Source organism: Octodon degus, unplaced genomic scaffold (assembly GCF_000260255.1).
Source record: "Octodon degus isolate 3935 unplaced genomic scaffold, OctDeg1.0 scaffold00040, whole genome shotgun sequence".
NCBI lineage: Eukaryota > Metazoa > Chordata > Mammalia > Rodentia > Octodontidae > Octodon > Octodon degus.
Genome location: NW_004524616.1, coordinates 9,646,846 through 9,668,644, shown reverse-complemented (window position 1 = coordinate 9,668,644; position 21,799 = coordinate 9,646,846). Strand labels below are relative to the sequence as shown.

Below are 21,799 nucleotides of genomic sequence, written 5' to 3'. Positions count from 1 at the left end.
GCCCTGCCCTCAGGCACACTGGGCCAGCAATGGAATCTGGGCATGGTGGTGCATGTCTGTAATACCAGCACAGGGGAGACAGAAAACAGGAGGGTCACTAAGAGTCTGAGCTGCGTAGTGAGACCCTGCACAAAAAATAAATAAATAAATAAAAAGCAAATTTTTTCAGTGGTTTCCTATACATGCATATTATATTATTTTCCATTGCTTTTACTTAGAGCACCAACAGGACTCGCTTAACTTGATTATCCAGGGATTAAAATGAATGCTCTGAAAGTTAAGTATTGTATGTCAGATAGCAATTAAAGGATAAGTAAATGCTTTTGGCTTTTGTCTCAGTTACTCTTCTTTCATTGCTGGGACAAATACCGACACCCAAAATGAAGGAAGGAAAGGTTTATTTAGCTCACAGTTACAGGAGGTTTCAGTTCATACTCGGCTGGCTCCAAGGCAGCAGGGCACAGGGCAGAGAGCAACCTTTCCTGGCCTTGGCAAACAGCAGAGAGCAAATGAGAGGAGTAGCAGCAACAGTGGCAACAGAGAGGAAGTCTGTCTCTGTCTCTCTTAAATTGCATTCAGACTGTCCACCTCAGGGATGGGTGTTGTACTCACACCCACAATCCCAGCACTACTAAAACCCATAATCCCAGTGGATCATGAGATAGTCTCAAACTCTAGAAGTCCCCACCCCATGACTGTGTGAGGCTTTGGGGGGACAAGTAGACACAAACCATAACAAGAGCCATGGAAATTAATGGCAGTTTTAAAACAGGACACTATTCTTTGACCTTGTGACACTTCCTTTAATATTTTAGTTGCGATTCTAAATAATTTGTATAACTCACATTTAATATATATTTTGTTTTCATTAACACTGTGTGAGTTTTGCAAACACAGTCCAGTTTATATAACTTACAGTACAAGAGTTTAGCCGTATGATCCCAAGTAATCTTTAGGTGGGCCAGGGAGATAGCTGAGTAGAATAAACACCTGCATAGAAAGAGCAAGGTCCTGAGTTCAGTCCCCAGTACTGGGGGGTGGGAGGGGAGTAATCTTTAGGATCTATTTTTTAATGCTTTTTTTTCTCAATTATTAATTAGATCTTTCAAGATATGCTGAGAAACTTTAGTATGTCAGTTAAACTTTTTTTTTTCCCACCAACCACTTAGACTTTAATAAATGACAGGAGTGAGATCTAATTGTCTCTCCATAATTTAAATTTAAAAAGATCTTTTACAGCCAAATGTTATACCCTGAACACATCTCCCGTTTTCTCAGTGAGAGAAATAATTTGATCATTTTGTTAGATTTTTAACTTTTTGTTTTATATGTAGATATATTATCATTTTTCAGTATGCCTATAGGTGGCTATTACTTAAAAATAATAAGAGGGGCCAGGGAGATAGCTCAGTAGAATAAGCTCTTGCCTGGCAAGTGCAAGGTCCTGAGTTCAGTCCCTGAACTGCCAAAAAAAAAATAATAATAATAATAAATAATAAATAATAATAATAGATGGTAAAAGTTAAGCCTGTTATCTCATTGAAAGCACCTTAAAGATTTATGGTCTCCAGAAGTTTCTAGACTTTATAAGACTGATTTTTAAAGCTGTTGTCAAGGTTTTAATGTGTATAAAAATTTTAGAGTACTTTTTAAGCCACAATTACAAAACTTTTTTTTTAAATACTCTTTTCACAAATGTTTTCATACTCTACAACATGCTGTCATTTTCATTAAAATCCTGTTTTCTTTTTCTTCATATATTTCTTTTGGCTTTAAGAATATAAGCCTAAATGTGAATATACTAAGGTCATTGCAAGCTGCTTATTTCTAGTTTCGCTTACTAGGATAAAAACATAACGTTATTGCTTTAAATAGCTTCTGCAGGTAGAATGTCAATTCTTTGTTTTGCTTACTGATGAGGATATATCCTGAAAATGTGTCACTAGGTGATTTCATTGTGTGAACAATCCTAGAGTGTGCTTACACAAATGTGGGTGAAATAGCCTACTACACACATAGATCATATGAAATATGTGGTCATGTATGTAGTTTGTCAGTGACCAAAACACCTGGGGACACGTGACCATGCTACATTTGGCACTTTAGTTTTCAAGGGTGTTATAGAAGAAAAGAAAGGTGTGGGATTTAAACCCAATGTTGTTCATATTCACTGGAAACCCTTAAAGCTGAAAGTAATTTTATAGTTCACTTGTAGCTCACTTGTAATTGCCTTCATTTTATAAAGAACATAAATAGAAATTGTTTTGATATCTCCACTTCCTCATAGTGATGCCTTTGACATACAGTATGGAGTAGTAGTTATCCGCTTAAAAGAAGGCCTGGATATATCTCATCTTCAAGGCCAAGGTAAATTTGTTTGAAATAAATTTATATTTTAAAAATTACAAATTACTTTGTTAGAAAATTCTGTATAGTTCGTGTATGTTTTTTAATTTAACATTTATAATTATATCTATTCTGTATCACAGACTCACCGTATAGAGTTTTAAGATCATACCTGTCTGAAATCCACGAAACTGTTTTCTCTTTGTATCAACTTGGTGATGATTAGCAATTAGTAAAGGAGAGAATGAAATTTAATTCAAATTAAATGCTATAGAGAAGAAATGTTATGATTGTAAATTGACTAAATTTGTAAAAACGTATACAATAATAGTGTGAAAAAATTTAAATGACTAGAACTAAATAACATTTTCATGTTATGAAAGTAGTGTTTTATAAGTTACTAACAAAAAATAAATGTCATAATTCTTGGGTCCACAAGAAGACCTATTTAAAAAGTTTTGTCATTTAAAAGCATGTATAGATTCAGAAGTTGTAAAAAGTAGTATAAGGTCCTTTGTGTTATTATCTAACATTCCCCATCCCCAGGGCAGCATCTTACACAGCTACAGCTACAGTATTGTATCTAAACTAGAAATCCTCATTGCAAGAGTCCTTGGATTTTATTCTGATTTTACTAATTTTCATGTACATTTGTGTGTGTGTGTGTGTGTGTGTGTATTCTTTTTTGTCATTTATCATGTGATTTGTGTAACTGCCCCCACTATCAAGATATAAACTGGCCCATCACTACAAAGATTTCACCTATGGTCCCTTTTTATGCCCTCATGAGATTCTTTCCCTGTCTTTCATTATACTGTGTAATTTTGTAATACCAAGAATATCATATAGCTGGGCATGGTGGCATATGCCTGTAATCCTAGCACTTGTGAAGCTGAGTTAAGATTGCCATGAGTTTGAGGCCAGCCTGAGCTACACAGTGAGGCCTTGCCTCAAAGCAAACAACAAAATTACATCAACAATACAGAGTGTATCACTTAAATCATTATTTAAAAGTGAAAGTTAAGACCTAATTAAGGTTTGTATAATGGATATTTCTGCTAACTATATTGTAATCTGTGGAAAGCACTCTATTCTCCACGGATTTTCTTATAGTTTATAAAAAAATGAAAATTCATGTTACAAGTTAGTCAAATCATTGTTATTATCTAAGTTTAAGTAGCTGAGATGTATATAATTTTGTCTTCCCTTCATGTACTTAAACTGTTTCAGTATTTCCTCTTTACCTTAGGAGTGGCATACAGTTTTGAAAGAAACACTTTAAGATCTTTATCCTTGTAACAAAACTGTATGACTTGCTGAAAATGCATTTTCTTATTCTGGAGTAGACCTGACAAAAATGCTATTTAAGTTCTCCCTTTATAACAGTGATGCTTATGGTACCTGACATAAGTCTTTTAACTCTGTATAATTGTAAGTAGTGTTCCTTTTCAGTCAAGTGTCATAATTTGGCTAATAAATTATATAGTTCTATCACTTACTGAAGTTTGATTGAAACTGAAATATTAAAGACATGTGCAGATTATTTATAGTTATGAAATATTTTTGAAAACATATTCATCAATAAGATGTGGATACAGGAATATGATTGACAATGGAATGAAGAGCACAGAGCACACACGTGTTGAAGGGAATCAGTCTCTTTTAAGAACCTTAGCTTTTTCTTTTAGATTTGTAGGCTGGGGAAGTTTGGTAACTTGCTGGCCCCAGTGTCTTTGTCTGTTAAAGAGGGTTCACCTTGTAGAGTTGTAGTGAAGATTAAAGGAAAGATCAGTCCTGATGAGCTCTTAAATCAGTTTTGGCCATTGGGCTTCCATAATCAGTTGTTTCTGTCAGTTCACACAAATGAGGGACAGGCATTATGAAACACAAATCATCATGTTCATATTATATGTCTTTATGATAAATGTTTTATAGAAGATAAATATTCCAAAAATGAGACCACTTAAAAATGAAGTGGAGGGCCAACCAGATAGCTCAGCAAATTAAAGCACCTGCTTAGGCAGACCTAGGGGCCGGGGTTTGATGCCCAGCATGCAGTGCCAGCCCCACCCCCGGGGAGTGCTGAGATGGCGATTGAGACTGGCATGGTGGCGCACGCCTTTTATCCCAGCACATGGGAGGCTGAAAGCAGAATCACTATGAGTCCGATCTGTGTAGTGAGACCCTGTAGACCCTGTACTAAACACATACACACACATGCAAACACACAAAATTGGTATTGTTGGGAAGACTCCATCTCGGTTGTCTTCCTCTCACAAGCCTATGAACATTGGCCATGTTTTACGTTGATTTTTTTTTTTAACATACAATTAATTCTGAGAGTAGGATTTGTTTCACATTCTATATATCATACTTTTGTTAGCCAGAGTCTGTTACATAAATTTCTCTCATGACTTACTCCCTAGCACCTAATTCAGATATCTTAGCTTCTTAGTTGTGGCTGACATATTTAAGTGAACAGGTTGTTGCAATTGTTCACATAAGAAAAATCATGTATCACTTGGCTGTTAAGTGTCAGTTATTAAATCATGATGTCTTTGGGGTAAAATTTGATTTTTGATGCTATTTTTAAATGTTTACATACAGAAGAATTGTTATCATCACAAGAGAAATCTCCTGGCACCAAGGATGTGGTACTAAATGTGGAATATGGAAAAAAATTGGACTTAGATACTTCCAAACCATCTGGTGAAAAGTCTGTTACACATAAAGGTAATTTTCATGCACATAAGTGATTATATTACTGGCAATATTTTAAGTTGTGGGAGATGATTTCTATTATATAATTATATTATTAAGTAGTTTCTTCACGAACTTGACACTGCTCATTGGCCAGGTAAAATTTGATATTCAACAATGGTTCCAAAAGGACTACCTTAATGGATTAGAGAGGGTCATAGAACAAAAACCATGTCAGTATATACTAACATGGTCTTATGTTTTTATACTTACACTTACTCCAAAGGTAGATTAAATCTGAACTCTGAAAGAACATAATTTTAGAATAACAAGTCTCATAATACAGAAAACTTCATCTACACACCCGTGTGTCAGGATGATGAGAGGAAAAGAGATGACTTCCAAATCTTACTCTCCCGTCCTCACTCTCCTACCTCTTCAAACTAGTATCTCCATCTTTCCTGTTCCCAGCTGACACACAATAAGAAAAATCTGCACTGTAAATCATTAAACCATAATATATTTTTTCATTTCTATACAATTACTGCCATTCTTTTTCTGAAATTGATAAACAAATCATGTCCGTGTTTTTTATCTCTTGTAGGTTGTTTGGAAGCATTGACGACACTTTTTCTTTCTTACATACCTTGTTACTGAGAGGAGTTGTAGTTGAAAGTGTAATTGACACTATTTTTCCTTTTAGTTCTTTGCTGGCTTGATTATAATTCTTCTATTTTGCCTCAAACTCCATAAATTGATTCTGATAACAGTTCTTTATGTTTCTGTATGTCTTTTAGTTTATGACATACATTCTTTTTCTCCTGTTTTTTTTTTCTTCTTCTTTAGTTCATTTATTTTCCTTATATTTGATCCTTTCTCTACAGAGTCTATTACAAATTAATGCATAATGGAAGGATTAATACTTATCAGGCAGCTTCTCTGCTCCCATACATTAGTAGGTGTTATCCATGCATTACCTTTAATGTGTTACGGGGTAGTAGTTTATTTGCTCATCTTTCTGTTATAAAAATTGATATAACTTTAATCACGTATAGATGTCAGGATTCCCTTGACTTTCATGTACTCATCTAGTGAACACAGAATGTCCTTAGTTTTAATTTTTTAAAAAATTATTAAAAGCAAATAATATTATGAGAATGATAATATTCAGTACTATAAAATTAAGTGTAATTGGTTATTTGCCATAACATGCATAAAAATTAGCATCCAAATGTAGTCTTTGCTTTATTTTTTGTTTGCTTTCTATTTAGTCTATTCTCAAATCAGCATAGAGAAGTTTGTCTTGAATTTTTTGGGTTTTTTAGGAGGGGGCTTTTTTGAGGCAGGGTCATTAATGATAATCCTCCTGTGTTAGTGTCCTATGTGATGCAATTACAGGTTTGGATTAGCTCCGTACAGAAATTTAAACACGTAAAAAATATTGGGAATTAGAAACCTTCTTGTGTAGTTACTTTGTACTTACAGTATCACTCTTGGCAATTGAGGGATACAGTGTACAAGTAGATAGAAAAAATGCCCTTTGAATATATGCTTTATCATAAACTCTGAGCTTGTTCCATCAGTGCTTTCAATTTAACAACCCTAAGAGGTAGGTACTGCTGACCCTTTCTGCAAATGAAAAAATCGAAGAGTTACCAGCTCTAGCTCACATGGCTAGGAAGGGGCTAGAAAGCAGTGCTGGACTCGTAGGAGATTCCACTGCAGTATTTTCTACCATCCAACTCCTAAGTACTGTGTGCCTTGAAAAAACAAATACAAGCTCTTATGTTCAGGAAGAAAACATGGGATTAGGAAAACTGTTAACTTCAGGGTAAAAATGATTGATACTAAATAAAAACGAGCAAATATATGCATAAATATATGCATATATACTTATTGATTTACACTTCTGTATAATTTGGCATTTATGTAAAACTAAAGACTGAAATCTCTGATAAAAATCTGTTAATATTTCAAGTGATGATTAACTTTTATAAATACTAGATGTACATTAAATATTTCTGAAGTTGTTTTCAAGCATTTGCATAGCATGTTTAAAATTTATGTATTATGTACAAAGTCAGGTTAGTAGAGCTGTATTTCCTCTACAAAGGCTATAAACTGATATTTTTCTCAACTGATTTCAAGTATGAAAGTTTACGATGTACTTTTGAATAATTTTACAAGAACAAAATTTCAGGGTAAGTGTAAATCATTTACCCTATAGAGTCTAAAATGTGTTTATTTTTTTAAATCTTGAAAATTCAGTGTAGAAAGTATTAAACTTCAGTCTTGATCATTTTTCATGGGCTGTTGCTTTATACTATGTTTTGTTATAAATGTGCTTATTTACATTTTCATTATTTTATAATATAAAGGCAATTAACTTAATATTTTGTGTTTTTTAAACATAATCTAGATGAGGAAGAGGATGGCAAGACTCCAACTCAACCACTGTTGAAAAAAGGCAGGCATTTTTCATCATTTTATTTTAATCCTTTTTTCCATATCGTTAACACTTTTAACTCCTACCTTATTATTTTATTTTTCTACCTTAGTTTTTATTTCATGGTGAGATGATGTTACAGTTATCTTTAAATGCAGATTAGAAAAATTATTAGTCCAAATAAAGTGCTAAATTGTCCTGAAGACAAGGTGATATATCCCAGAAAAATTCTTCTAAATCATCAGTAGTTCCTGAAATACTCAAATCTAGAAAGTTAGTAGTATTTTTATTTTAAACTGCATGGTTTAGATAATTAGGGACACTGAAATAGGTTTATTTATTTACAGTGTCACTTGCATTCTTTACCATCAGTTCTACCCAACCAACTCCTCAATTTTGATACTAATATATTTTTCATTTCAAAAATTACAATATTTCTCACAGTCGTGCTGCGTTTGGGAGATACACAGTCATGTCAACATACATGAATTTTATGAGAAGGAGATAGAGGTGAGAGTTACGGAGCAGTGTGGTTTGGTAGCCATATTATTTCATCATGCAAAATCATTTGTCATGTTTGCATACATCCTGGCAGCATGAAAAGTGAATGATACACGTTTTGTAAGAGATTTCCTTTTGTGGATTCCTTTTAAAATCTTAGTAGAGGAATTTCATAATAGTCATTTTGCTTGTTTACCGAACCAGTGCTGTTTTTTTGTTTTTGTTTTTGTTTTTGTTTTTGTTTTTGAATTCCTGGAAGCATATATGGGAACTCCTTTGAGGTATTGTCCTTTGAACCTACAATAGATGAGTACCCTTCCAAAGAGTTCCCACCATCTTTCTGTGGTTCAGAGAAAGATGTGGTTATATGTGTTTAGAATTGGGCCACATATTGAAGGGAAACACAAAAAAAGACAAAGATGAGGGATTTTTCCTCAGGCTAGGGTTTCACTGTGATGATTGTACATGTTTTTGTATGTCTCCAACTTCTTCTGTCATTTATGTTACAGATAATTAAAAATTACTGAGATACAAGTTCAAAAATTTTTTTGCAGAACAAGTATAAACCCCATTTATCCATTTAGCCTGAAATAGCTTTCTAGAAAACCAAAAATCTAGCAATCAAGTACGATTGTTGATTGGTACTTATGATTCTCTTACATTTATCACAATACTTCAAATTATTAGCAATTAGACAACATAATTCAAATGAATTTATTTGTGATATTTATCTGTAACTATTATAAAGTATATTTAAATTATAAAAATTTACAAGTTTGTGATGGATGCCATATACAACTACTGGTATTATGAACATATTTGAATATATATGGTAGGAAAATTATAAGAATTAAAAGAGATCCAATATTTACTTTCCATGCATCTTACTTTTTTCTGCTTAATCCTTTAGACTCCAAAGGCCCTATTGTACCTTTAAATATAGCTGACCAGAAGCTTCTTGAAGCTAGTTCACAGTTTCAGAAAAAACAAGGAAAGAATACTATTGATGTGTGGTGGCTTTTTGATGATGGAGGTAAGATTGCTGATAATTTTTTAAAATAATTTAAAATTTACTAACCATTGAAGACTAGTACTGCGAAATGGCATACAATTTACTCATCCTAGATGCCATTCAGGTTGTACCAACATGCTCAGACAGCAGCAGAGTCAGCTCAGGATCAGGCACTTGCCAGCGGCTTTCAGTGTGAAGTTGCTCAGTCCTTGAGGTTTATCCCTTCACATTTTTCTTAATATTACAAATGCTTCTATAGGTTGTCATTCAGTTTGGGATGGTATTGGATGTTTCATCATACATACATACATACATACATGCTTACATACATACATACATACATACGTGATGTATACCTGATGTTTCAGATTATGTATCTTTGGCAGAAATGTCACAGAAGCAATGCTGTGTTCTTATGTCTGCATTTCCGGAGTGACACATGATGTTCACTTATTGCATCCCCTGAAGAATGTACTTTGACCTTTGAGTAAGGTGTTTTTCTATAAACTTACTCACTAAAATGTTGTTTTCCCCTTCTCTTTGTGAATACAGATGTGGGTAATTCCTTGGAAACTATATAAAACCATACATGATACTTTTCTGATCCCCTCATTTCTTCCTCACTTGTTAGCAATTACTGAAAGGAAGAGCTTTCTCTTTTTATTTCTTTTTATGTGTATTTCTTTTTATGTGTGCTTATTGATTTATATATAGTGATAGGGTATAATTTGTTGCTGTCATTAATGTTAAAGTTGTCCCCTATTGAGCTAGCACTATCTTCCTTAGGCGGACTTCCGTATGCTTTTGTCATGGCAGTCATCTGTGGATTTCTTTCTGACATAAAACGATATTCCAGCTCAGTTTGTAGTTTTGTGGTTTGCCTGCACTGGCCATGGAAAGGAACCTTTGCCTGAGGAGCTATGGTGCCTTTACTGGAGAACGGCATTTAGAAGTAAATAGTGATTGGAGCGTTGAATAGCTTGTGGCTGCCTGGCTGTTGGTGCTCCAGGTGTCTCAGGGATATAGCTAAGAAGTAGATGGTGTCTGTATGTGTTACCTGTGTGCCTGGAGTTGCAGAGATTGAGACCCAGCTCCAACTCAGCATCATCTTTTTTGCATTTGTCATGTCTGTGAAACCTGGTTCCCACTAGGAACAATAAATATATTCACTTATTCAGTATTTCAGTATGGGACTAATTTCCTGGCTACCAAGCTATTGTCTTATATTACTGCTTTATTCAAAAAGCCATACCTATTAATAGCTTTCTCCTTATTAAAGCCTGATTTTTTGACTGAATTAAAGAATAATGAAAGAATTTTTTTTAACCAAGATGTACATATGCCATACCCTGCCATTTCTTTAATTACCTTGAATGAAAAGTTACTGATTGAGAACTTAGCATTTAATAAATTATTTGTTCTATCTTCATTTCAGGTTTGACATTATTGATACCCTATCTTCTAACTACCAAGAAAAAATGGAAAGAATGTAAGATTAGAGTATTCATTGGTGGAAAAATAAACAGAATAGACCATGACCGGAGAGCGTAAGTTTATTTAAATTAGAACATTAATCTGCCACTTTACTATCACAATATAGATTTGATAGGCTAAAAACTAGATAGTTCAGAAAAATATAAATCATGTTGTTTTGTCATACACTAAAGCTAATAAAACTTCATTCATCCTCCCCCCCCACACACACACACACACACAGCCAGTATGCTGTTTGGAGACAGTCACGCTATGTAAATCAGGCTGAACTTGAACTCACTGTGGAGTCCAGCCTGGCTTTGAACTCATGGAGATCCTCTTGCCTCAGCCTCCTGTGTGCTGGGATTACAGGGGTGTGCCACCATGCACAACCTCATTCTCTTCAATTTGATCTTCATTAAGTTTATTTTACCTACAGGTAATAGTTACAACAGGTTGACATTTTACATCTTTATTAAGCCATTGTGGTTTTAAAACAATTTTTTGGGGCCGGTGAGATAGCTCAGTGGACTAAGCGCTGCTTAGGCAACTGCAGGGACTGTGGTTCAATCCCCAGCACCATGCCACACTGGCCACCGAGACTGGGGCGTGGTGGTGCACACCTATAATCCCTGTGCTGGGGAGGCCGAAAACAGGAGGATCACTAGGAGTCCAATCTGTGTAGTGAGACTCTGTCCCAAATACATTTAAAAAATTTAAAAATACAGCAGCTTTTTGGGGCCAGAGAGATAACTCAAGGGCATAAGTACCTGCCTGGCAAGTGCAAGGTCCTGAGTTTGATCCCCAATACCACAGACAAACAAAAAACAGCTTTTTTTCCCCTTTTCATCAATTGAGAAAGTACGCCAGAAATACATCAGTGTACACGGTGCCTGGTACAGCCTTAGAGACAGCAGCAGCGCAGGATGCCCCTGAGCCCCCGCCTCCTCGCGGCCGCAGCTCCAGCTCTGTCCTCAGCGCTGCTGGCCTGCATTCCAGGCCCTTAACCTGGGCCACTCCCTCCAGGTGATGTGAGGAGCAGCTTCAGCTGTCTGATTCCTGCACCAGCAGGGACTGCTCCATGAGTGACTGTGGAAAGGAGAATTGTCATCGTGTGGCATCAGGGCCCTCGGCAATCTGCCCACCCATTTTTTCTGTTCTTACCTCCCCTTCCTCCAGACGAGCCTGGACTTGTGAGTGCCCTGCTGCAAGCCTCTAGTGCTGCTGTGGCCACCGGCTTCCACAGCTTCACTTCTTCCACTGTACATAGTGCATCACTTTCTCCCTTCCACCTCCTATCTCTGTTTAAATAATCCATTCTTTAAACCTGAGCTTAGTTTTTCAGAGCACAAAACCCTATTTTTTTATCTTGTCTCCTTGTCCTTCCTCCCCCCCTAATTGTTTCCTTTTATATTTTAATTTTATTTTTTGAGATAGGGTCTCAGTATGCAGGTCAGACAGCAGGCAGGTCATGCCCTTGAACTTACTATATAGCTCAGGCTGGCCTCAACTCATAGAGATCCACCTGCCACAGCCTCCTGAGTGCTAAGATTACAGGCCATGTTTTTTGAAATATAGATTCAGTCCTACGTAGGATAAAAATATTTGTATACACTTTCATGTATCTAAATGCTATTCATTTGTGTTATAGGATGGCTACTTTGCTTAGCAAGTTCCGAATAGACTTCTCTGATATAATGGTCCTAGGAGATATCAATACCAAACCAAAAAAAGAAAAGTAAGTTGTTGGATAATTTCTATACAGATTTGCAGCCCTTTTATGGGTGGGCTTCATGGATAATTGAACTTAATGAATTGAGTATTTTTCTCCTGCTTTAATATGAAACCTGATAATTGGCTTTCTAGTTAAAGTGTCTTTGTTTTAGTAGGACTTTTGATATAGAAATTGTAAAATTTTTATTGTCAGCCCTTTCCTCCCTTGAAAATTTTCTCCTATATTTTCTTACATTACTTCCCTTTATTGGTACTTGAGTTTTGAAAGCTTTTGTTGTTTTGAGGAAACCGCTTGCACGTACAGGCAAGCACTCTACTACTGAGTATGTATGTCCCTGGTCCACACAATTTGACTTACTGTTCGAAAGGATCGTTTTGGTACTATGCAACACTTAGTTTGAGAAGGCAACCACAAGAGCAAAGGGGAGATCTACGTTAGTTTCAGTTGTATTATTGTCATTGCAGTTCTAAGTTTCTAACTGAGTTCTGTGGACTACAAATGGCTATTTTCTAAAGAAATTACCATGGGGCTGGGGAGATGGCTCAATGGAATAAGCACTTCCCTGGCAAGCGCAAGGGCCTGAGTTCAATCTCTGGTTCCGCCAAAAAAAAAAAAAAAGAAATTACCAAAGTGATAGTTATGGTTGTAGTGTGGCGGCACACACAATAGACAAGAAGCACTGACTTTGTTGTAATTTAAGATTTTTCTATTGTGTACTTTAAAATAAAGTTAATTGTCAGTATTCTTTCTCTCAAGTATTGTAGCATTTGATGAAATGATTGAGCCATACAGACTTCATGAAGATGACAAAGAGCAAGATATTGCAGATAAAATGAAAGAAGATGAACCATGGCGGATAACAGATAATGAGCTTGAGCTTTATAAGACTAAGGTAGTTCTGCTTCCTTTTCATTAAGTTTTCATGTGCTTTGGGGGGAAAAAGAGAATTTTCAGACTCCAGTGTGACATGGGAGAAACCAGTTATATAAATTAATCAGATTTGTTTGGTTCACATGTGAATAAGGAAAGCACCATTTCTTTTCTAAGCAGAGAAAGATACATCATTTTATTATGCCAAAATTTATTACGGTTTTTTCTATTTACTGTTTTATGAACTACTTTATGAACTAGCTATTTGATTGATGCTGGAGGTGGAAGCCAGGGCATTGCATCATACACTCTGCCTTTGAGCTACGTCCTCAGCCCTGAATCATGCTACATCCTAATTTTCAAGTAGTTTGGGAGTGATTTTTGTCTTGTTTTCATTTCAGACATACCGGCAAATCAGGTTAAATGAGTTATTAAAGGAGCATTCAAACACAGCAAATATTATTGTCATGTAAGTATTATCTGTATTAAAATTTCGTTGGCTATACATTTTATAATCTGTATTTTTAATTCCTTTTTAAAGTACTTATCTAGATGTCACATACTGATTTATAAAAAAGGAGAAAAATCTCGTTAAATATACTTTGTTGTAGCATCTGAAAAAAAATCACTTAAGTTAGGAGAAAAAATTAAAACCATTTAATAAATGCTTATGAATCTAAATAATTCTTTATCATAATAAGATGTGTTAGATTTTTTTTCTTTATCCTTGTTTTTTCGAAATTTCTTAGCATTGTAAATACGATAGCCTAGTCATGAAGCATGTGTGGAATAGGCACCCATGTAGATTCCTCATGAAAATACCTCCCTAAGGTCATTCAGAGGGCTTCATTGGGACAGCATTCCTGTATGAATCCCCATTGCCAGGTGTTTTCATGTAGGCCTCATTTCCTTGCACTGAATAGAAAGGCTAATACCTATTTTGGCTATTCTTCCACTGAGGTAAGTTAATGAGATATTACTTGAACCCCAGTTTTTTCAATCCTGAAGCCTATGTCCTTACATAAGTAATAAAAACTCAGACCTCAAAAACCATGTCACATAATGAGTAAAAGCATATCAAAACATTGTTAGCTCAATTAACAGATAGTTAACTGTTCCATTAAGTTTCAAGCTTTGCTGTTAATGATCAAATGTTGTCTACACTGGAAGCTGTTAACACATAGAAATTTAGAGAAGAACCTCAGATTAGCAGGTCTCTACTTCATAATCTATAAATAGAAGTTAAAACTCACAAAAATTAAATAAATAATAATTGAATGTTATTTATCTTAAATAGCTTCTGTTTTCCAAATTCTGATATGAATAACCCTTTGTCCTAAATGAATACCATCTAACCTTTGTGAGGAAGGAGAAATTGGAGATTTAGGTGTAGGTGTGATTTTTTTTTTTTACATTTGTTACAGTTTATAGAAATGATAGTTTGCTGTTCTTTGAACAGATGTTTAAAAATCTTCTGTTTCAATCTGGAAACCTGAAAATATGGAGAATCTATTCTAAATGTAATTTTACTCTCTCAAAAGTATTCTGTAGTAATCATAGCAATTTCTAGGATGGTTATTGTGATTTAGTTTATAATTTTTGTCATGTTTTCTTTTTCTCAACTTAAACACATAGTTCAGCATTCGTTCTCTTTTTGATCCCAGGAGTCTCCCAGTTGCACGAAAGGGTGCTGTGTCCAGTGCTCTCTACATGGCCTGGCTGGAAGCTTTGTCTAAGGACCTGCCACCAATCCTTCTGGTTCGTGGGAACCATCAGAGTGTCCTTACTTTCTATTCTTAAACTCTCCAGCATGGTACTTCAGTGCCTAATGAAGTGACTGAAATCTTCGATGGAAGACATTAACATTACAGTGGCAAACTGTGACTTTTCTTTCACTATTTCATTAATTTGAAAGCACACGGGAAAGTTACTCCATCTATATGTGTATGGAGACTTTAGTTTTAGTCAATTCCATATTTCAATTTTTATGAATGGTAATTCTCTCTTGTTGGACTGAAGTTCATGAGAGTAGTTTTTCCTTTGCTACTTGAATAGCAATAAAAGTGATTTTTTTTTTTCTTGATCGATGAAAGGAGTACAAAAAAGCCTTTAGCCTTGAGGTGCCTTCTGAAACTAACCAAATTTCATCCATGTATCCTGTTTTTATAAATTTGTAGAATGTCAACTGCCTTCAGGTATTTTATTTCTAGTCTTTCACCTTAAAATAGACCCTACTTTTCATCTTTGATTGACCAAGTAGTGTCGAGTACTGTATGTTTCCTATGTCTTGTAGAAGTATCTGTTAGATATAAAAAGTGAGAATTAGGGCAGGCTAATGCAACGGGAAAAAAAGACCAGATAGGGTAACCAAAAGGTGAGCTGCAAGGTTAGGTTTTTGTGAGTATATGCAGATATACAACTAGGAAAGCGAAGGTCCAGTTTACCTTTTAAAACTTCCATTTGGCTGTTCTGTCTTTATTTTTTTTGAGACAGTAGGGAAGGTTGAAGATTTATCTGGTATTTCTACTTACATGCTTAAAAATCACATGTCATTCTTTAAATTAAAATTAAGATCATTTGTATTTATTTTAAGAGACAGTTACCCTAATTTGGAGTTTCTCTCAAATCTGAGGGACTTAGACGAAGCAATGTTATTTAATAGAATATTTAAATAAGCACTATGTGGAATTTCACTATACTGTACCATTCTTTATAAATCATTAAAATAATGTTTCATCAAATGGTTAAATGGACCACTGGTTTCTTAGGGAAATGTTTTTAGGCTTAATTCATTCAATTTTCAAGTACACTTAGTCTTAAAACACTCAGGTTTGAACAGATTATTCTGAACATTGAAATTTAATCCATTCTTAATACTTTAAAACTTTTGTGTTAAGAAAAACTGCCAGTTTGTGTGTTTGAAATGTCTGTTTTGACATCAGTCTACTAGTAAAATTTTGACAGTGCATATGTACTGTTACTAAAAGCTTTATATGCAATTATTAATGTGAAGTTTTTCATTTTTTATTTAAGGATTTCCTAAAAACATTTCAAGGGATTTATGTCTACATATTTGTATGTGTGTGTATATATATGTATACACAGATACAGATGTGTCTATGTAATGAAATTTATGTTGCTGGTATTTTGCTTAAAGTGATCATGGTTTGTTAATTTTTTTTATTTTTATAAACATGTTCCAAATCAGATCAATATATACAGGTTTCATGGAGAACAAAGGCAGTCCTTTGGAGGCCAGAGTATAACTTCTACCACTGTCATCTATTACAGAATGGAAAGCATTTCATCTAAAATCCTTGTCAATGGGTCTTTCATTGATAAGTTTCAGTGGTGAAAAATTATAGAAATTCTCATATATCTTAATAGAAAGCTATGAAAATTATTTTCAGTTTTGCAGTACTTTTGCTGCATGAAAATAAATTGGAGATCTCATTTTAATTCAAAATATTAAAAAAGTAAACTAACCAATTTTTCCAAATTTTTCCCTACATTATAACTCACAGCATTGTTCTATTTGTTGTTATATGTTTTGCATTGTTTAAGAAGAAAGAGTAGAAATGGCATTCAGTGCACAATATCATGTGTGAATTTCTAAAATGGTTAATAGGGCATGGACTGAGTGCTGCTATCTTGAAATGTGCACAGGTACACTTCCTTTTGTATTTTTATTTAAGGTTTGGTTTTGTTTTTCCATTTAGGAAAACATCATTGTGATCTGTACTACAGGAACCAAATGTTACGCATCATACATGTGTGTATAAAGTACATAAAAATATCTAAATATAAATAATGCAGGGAGGGTGATAGTGTCTGTGAAATAATATAAGAAACTTTTCACTTTCAAAAGAAAATGCATTACTTTCACTTAACACTAGTCACCAGGTCAAAAATTTTCAAGGTTGTTATAGTGCTCTGAAAATTTCAACAATTCTTAAAGATGCTAGCTAGTGTTGAAGTTACTCATTCAACTTTATTTATGCTGAATGTTGATTATTTTAATGCCAAGTTTTAATTCTAATCATTGGTGACAACTTAGAAGTAAATAATGACACAGTGGCATTTGAGTTCATATTCCTATAGGTGAGAAAACGAAAATGTTAGTGTTAAGCTGATTAACGGTTAATTAAATCAAATATTTATTTGTTACATTGTTTCCTTTGTATTTTAGGTTCCTATTACATTCTTTTTATATTGCTTGCTGACATTACATTTTTTAAGTCTATGGAAATAATTTAAAGATTTGAGCTGTGGTGGATGATTATCTACTAAGTTTGAAAATGTAATATTTTGATAATACTGTACTATAACTGTCACACAAATGCTTTTTTAATGTTTTAACCTTGAGTATTGCAGTTGCTGCTTTGTACAGAGGTTACTGCAATAAAGCAAGTGGATTCATTAAAACTAATCAAAGTCTACTCTTGTATTTTAACTTGTTAGAAGTTTAAGCCAGGCTTGTTTTCTTCTCATTTACGTAACTATTCTTTCGTAAATGTCTGTATTTTTTAATGGTTTTATCCTAATATCCTTGCCTTGGAAAAATTAGTTGAAATTGTTCCCTCTCCCTAATCCTTCGGAATGATTACTCTTAAGTGATACTGATGAAACTGTGTAAGGTATAGCTCATTATGATTTTTTAAAAATAACTTAGCTTTTCTAATTCAGCTTTTATTTGGGAGCCAAATCCCTCTATGAATGAGGAAGCTGGATTAAAAGGCACTTATAGTCCTTGAATTTAATCTGATTTATTTTCTTCATAAGATTTTCACTAAGCTGATTTACAGTTTTATGAAAACATTTTTCCTTTCGCACATAAATCCTAGTAGGTACATTACAGAATAGTTATTTATCTCTTTGTCCGAAGAAAACAGCTTGGAGCACTGCAGGGAGTTTCCCAAGGTCATGGTAAATGAATGAAGATTTGGCCAGAGCCCAGCTCTGTGATTTCCAGGCAATCCTCCTATGCATTCACTGATGCCTGGTCTGTGAGTGAGAAGGACAGAAAGGCAAGTCAGTCCCAAGCCACTTGCCCTATCTGCATAAATCTGTGCTTAAGTAATACAAATTACCGCTACACATACGGATTGGCTGTAGGTTGCCTTAATTAATACACCTGGAACTAAATGTAAATGTCCATTATATAAGCTTTGTCTTTATTCTGAAATAAGTTACTATTCAGCCCAGTTTATTCACTTCCTTGGGAACCTTAATAGAATTGAGAGACAACAGGAATGTGACCTTGCCTAATTTCAGACCATCCAACAGATTTCAAAACAAATATAATTCATATTTGAACAAGCAGGTTTTTGCTCTTACTCCCCAGGAAGAAAGCAAAGAAATGTGTCTGATACGCTTCCTCTTTATCTACCAACAGGATATTTGTAGTGTCTGAAGAAACATGTGGTAATGTTTATTGAGAAAGAAGGCCCAAGTCCCACAATACACTCAGGGGTTATCCATGGACATTTCAGATAGTCTTTGAATGGGAGTATTGGGATGTCAGCCCAATTTTTACCCTTTTGAGTATAAACATTAAATTTTGAGTTAGCCCAAGCAATACAGCTTATTTTTAGGAAAGAGTTTGAACCTCCGAATTTGTCACTTCTCCCCCCACCCCCTTCGGAACCAGGGATTGAACTCAGGCCCTTGCGCTTGCCAGGGAAGTGCTTATTCTAATGAGCCATCTTCCCAGCCCCTAAATTTGTCACTTCCTACTGGACAGCCTTACATCTGGCCGCTGTCCTTGCACACCAGGAACCTGTGCCCCCAAATAAGTAGTCCACAGTTTTTTGTCCTGCTACTTATATAGTTGTCTTGTAGCAAACATAAAAATAAACTTACTTTGATCCATGAAATAAAACCTATGACCCATGAATACTGGATGTTAAAATTTAACTCCTATCAGAATTACATTAAAAATTACCTCTAAAGACTGAGTTAGCGAAGTGATTAGATTTTTTTCCTGGAAAAAAAAAAAAAAGGTCTAAAGAAGAGAGAAGCACTTCATACGGTAACTATATTCAACTCTGATATATCTAATAACAGATACAGCCAGAAATATTTTAAAAACTGGACAGGATTTGTATTTTATAATTACATGGATAGGTATAAAGGCATGAAAGTTATAAACATACTTTCTGTCTTACATTTTAAATTAAGCACCAACCAGTCCAATTTTAAAGAGGGTAGTCATAATTTGAAAAGGAGCAATCCACAGGAGTTTTTCTCAATAACCTATAAGCCACAGGCTATTAACAAGTTTTGCAAATCACAAAACCTCCATGAATTCCTAAACAATTAAGGAATTTAAAAAGGTAGAAATTCAAAAGGTAGACAATTTAGGTATAAGAAGAGTTGTGAGATGGAAATTTTAGCTCAAGAAGAGGTTAATTATGAAAGATCTTTTTATTATTCAAAGTTCCATAGTCATATTTCCTTTTGATAAATAACTGTGAAGAGAGGAAGTCACTTCCGCCAAGTTTTGAAACCTTTTGACCCAGTTAACATTTGTTATTTACATGGTCCCAGTCTCAGAACTGTAACTGATGTCTTCCCTGAAGTGAATTTCTCTACAGTTTTTCCCTCAGTAAAGATAATCCTTTGTTTACTTTCCATGCACCTGTGAGTTTAGCATTGTTGACATAAATTTCATTCTTAGGTTTTTTTCAGAAATTTGAAAGGGAACCACAGGTGTGTTATGTATTGAACCACTGGCTGGAATAGTGGTTTTTAAACTTTAGTGTACATCAGAATCAACTGGAGGGCTTACTAAAACATACTTAGGGTTGACGGTATAGGCCAGGGGAGAGCACAGTATGTGTGAGGGCTGTTTATTCCTGCCACATAATCTGAGCTGAGTGAAAGTCATATTTACGTATCCTGCTTTTTAGTAGAACTCCCTTCTTTGGGATTGTTTTTATCCTTTTTTCCATAGTGCATGTGAATTTCTTTCCTTACACCCTTTAGGAATTCAGATCACCTGTCTGTGTCAGTTTCTTGTTACTGAGGTACAATACCCAAAGATTCAAGTTCTCAATCCGTAACCAGCCAGCTAGCTCCAGAGTAAAAGATGACATGATGAAAGAGGCTGGCAGACAAGGTCCTCTCACATCATGGTGGCCAGAAAGCAGCAAAGGAAGAAGCTGGCGCAGGTGAAGTCCTTCCAGATCATAGAGGCCAGTGACCCACTCCTGAACCAGAGCTCACCTCTTGACATTACATTCAGCTATGGATTCATCAGTAGAGCATAGAGCCCCCATCATCCAGTCCCTTCCAGGAGCCCAACTTCTGCACTGAGTTGGGACATTCCAGATCCACCATGAAATCTCATTTCCAAAGACTATTTTCTTGTTTTAGTATAGTTGGGTCTTTGTCACTGGTAGGATAAGAACCCAAATATAGGCTAATAGGAAAAGTTCAGGAGCCTACCTCAGTTCAGGGACTCCAGAACAATGTCATTAGGGTTCCATGTCTACCTTTCTTCCTCCTGATTTGCCTCTCTAGGCTTGTTTTAGGTCAAAGGAGACTGTCACCAAGCAGCATGCTTGATGGCTTTGGACAAAAACTATGCAGAGTCCCAAGGCATAGCGATGACATGAGAGGCTCTGGCAGAAAAGGCGAGGGAAGAGCCCCAGTGGGTACCACTTAGGCAATGTGAGCCCTGTGACTCAGTCATGATTAGGCATGAGTCTTGTGGCCACGTGATAAGCAGTGAGTGGATTCTTTGCAGAAGTAAGATTTTATTGAAAGGGAGGGTGGGAAAATAGATGCCATGATCTACCTGTGATTATCCCCCGTGATCGCTCTAAAAGTGGTGGTTCATGTGCAGCTGAACATGAGAAAACCAAATTCATTTACCTGTTTCAGAGTCTAGTTATAGGGATCAGGAACACTTAGGTCAATTTAAGATGTGGCTTTCATCCAGCATCCTATGAAAGACCACATAAGACATCTGCCTATTGCATGCTGTGATAACTATGAGTGGGGGTTCAGTGTTTCCATACACTGTAAAGCTAGGATCCAGATTCAACACTGTGCTCTTAGCTACTCAAGTGGACTGCTCCCTGACTACATATAATTGTGGAAATCAAACGAGTTCTAAGAATACCTATTTGGAAAGATGGGCGAAGAGGAATACCTAGGCATTCCTGAAGGTGGCTTACTGGTCAGTACTGCCTGTTCAGATCCCGCTGTCTGTACATCTAACTGTCTTCCACAGCTATGTTAGGAAGAACTGGCCCTTTTGAGGGTTCCCATTGGCTTGAGGACAAGTATTAGATGACTCCTCTAAGAAAGCCACAGAATCTTGCTCCCAAGTTCTTTCTGTTAAACATACCAGCTACCTATCTGACTAGGAGCAGGTAACAACTTACCAACATGAGGCGGCTGATCTTTGATCTGAATGTCACTGTCCTCCTAGGACTTGACATGCCTATCATAGCCCTATACTCTATGCTAATCATAGCACAGAGCAAAATGTATCTATCACATTAACAATATTTCATTCTTTACACAAGAAAATACTGTAGTATACATCTTTTTTCTCCTATTGTTTATTCCCCAAACTATTTTTAGGGCCCATTGTTATTGTTAAACAAAAAACTGGGTTGTGAATCTAGGAGAAGCTTAAAACTTTACTGAGAAAGTATATAAGAGCTGTTAGGAGCCAGGGTAGTGGCTCAGTAGGGCCTGATTT

General features: G+C 35.4%; 1 protein-coding gene across 1 annotated transcript in view; it reads left to right on the top strand.

Moving 5' to 3' along the window:
* The window catches only part of Slc12a2 (solute carrier family 12 member 2), an 80,656-nt gene extending 63,943 nt beyond the window's left edge, over positions 1-16,713 (top strand). The window contains exons 19-27 of the mRNA XM_004631316.2: positions 2,288-2,367; positions 4,954-5,079; positions 7,466-7,513; positions 8,904-9,026; positions 10,441-10,552; positions 12,130-12,216; positions 12,970-13,105; positions 13,485-13,552; positions 14,748-16,713. Coding sequence (XP_004631373.1) covers positions 2,288-2,367; positions 4,954-5,079; positions 7,466-7,513; positions 8,904-9,026; positions 10,441-10,552; positions 12,130-12,216; positions 12,970-13,105; positions 13,485-13,552; positions 14,748-14,883 — 916 coding nt within the window. The 3' untranslated portion in view covers positions 14,884-16,713. The remainder of the gene's footprint in view (positions 1-2,287; positions 2,368-4,953; positions 5,080-7,465; positions 7,514-8,903; positions 9,027-10,440; positions 10,553-12,129; positions 12,217-12,969; positions 13,106-13,484; positions 13,553-14,747) is intronic.
* Positions 16,714-21,799: the final 5,086 nt, after the last annotated feature.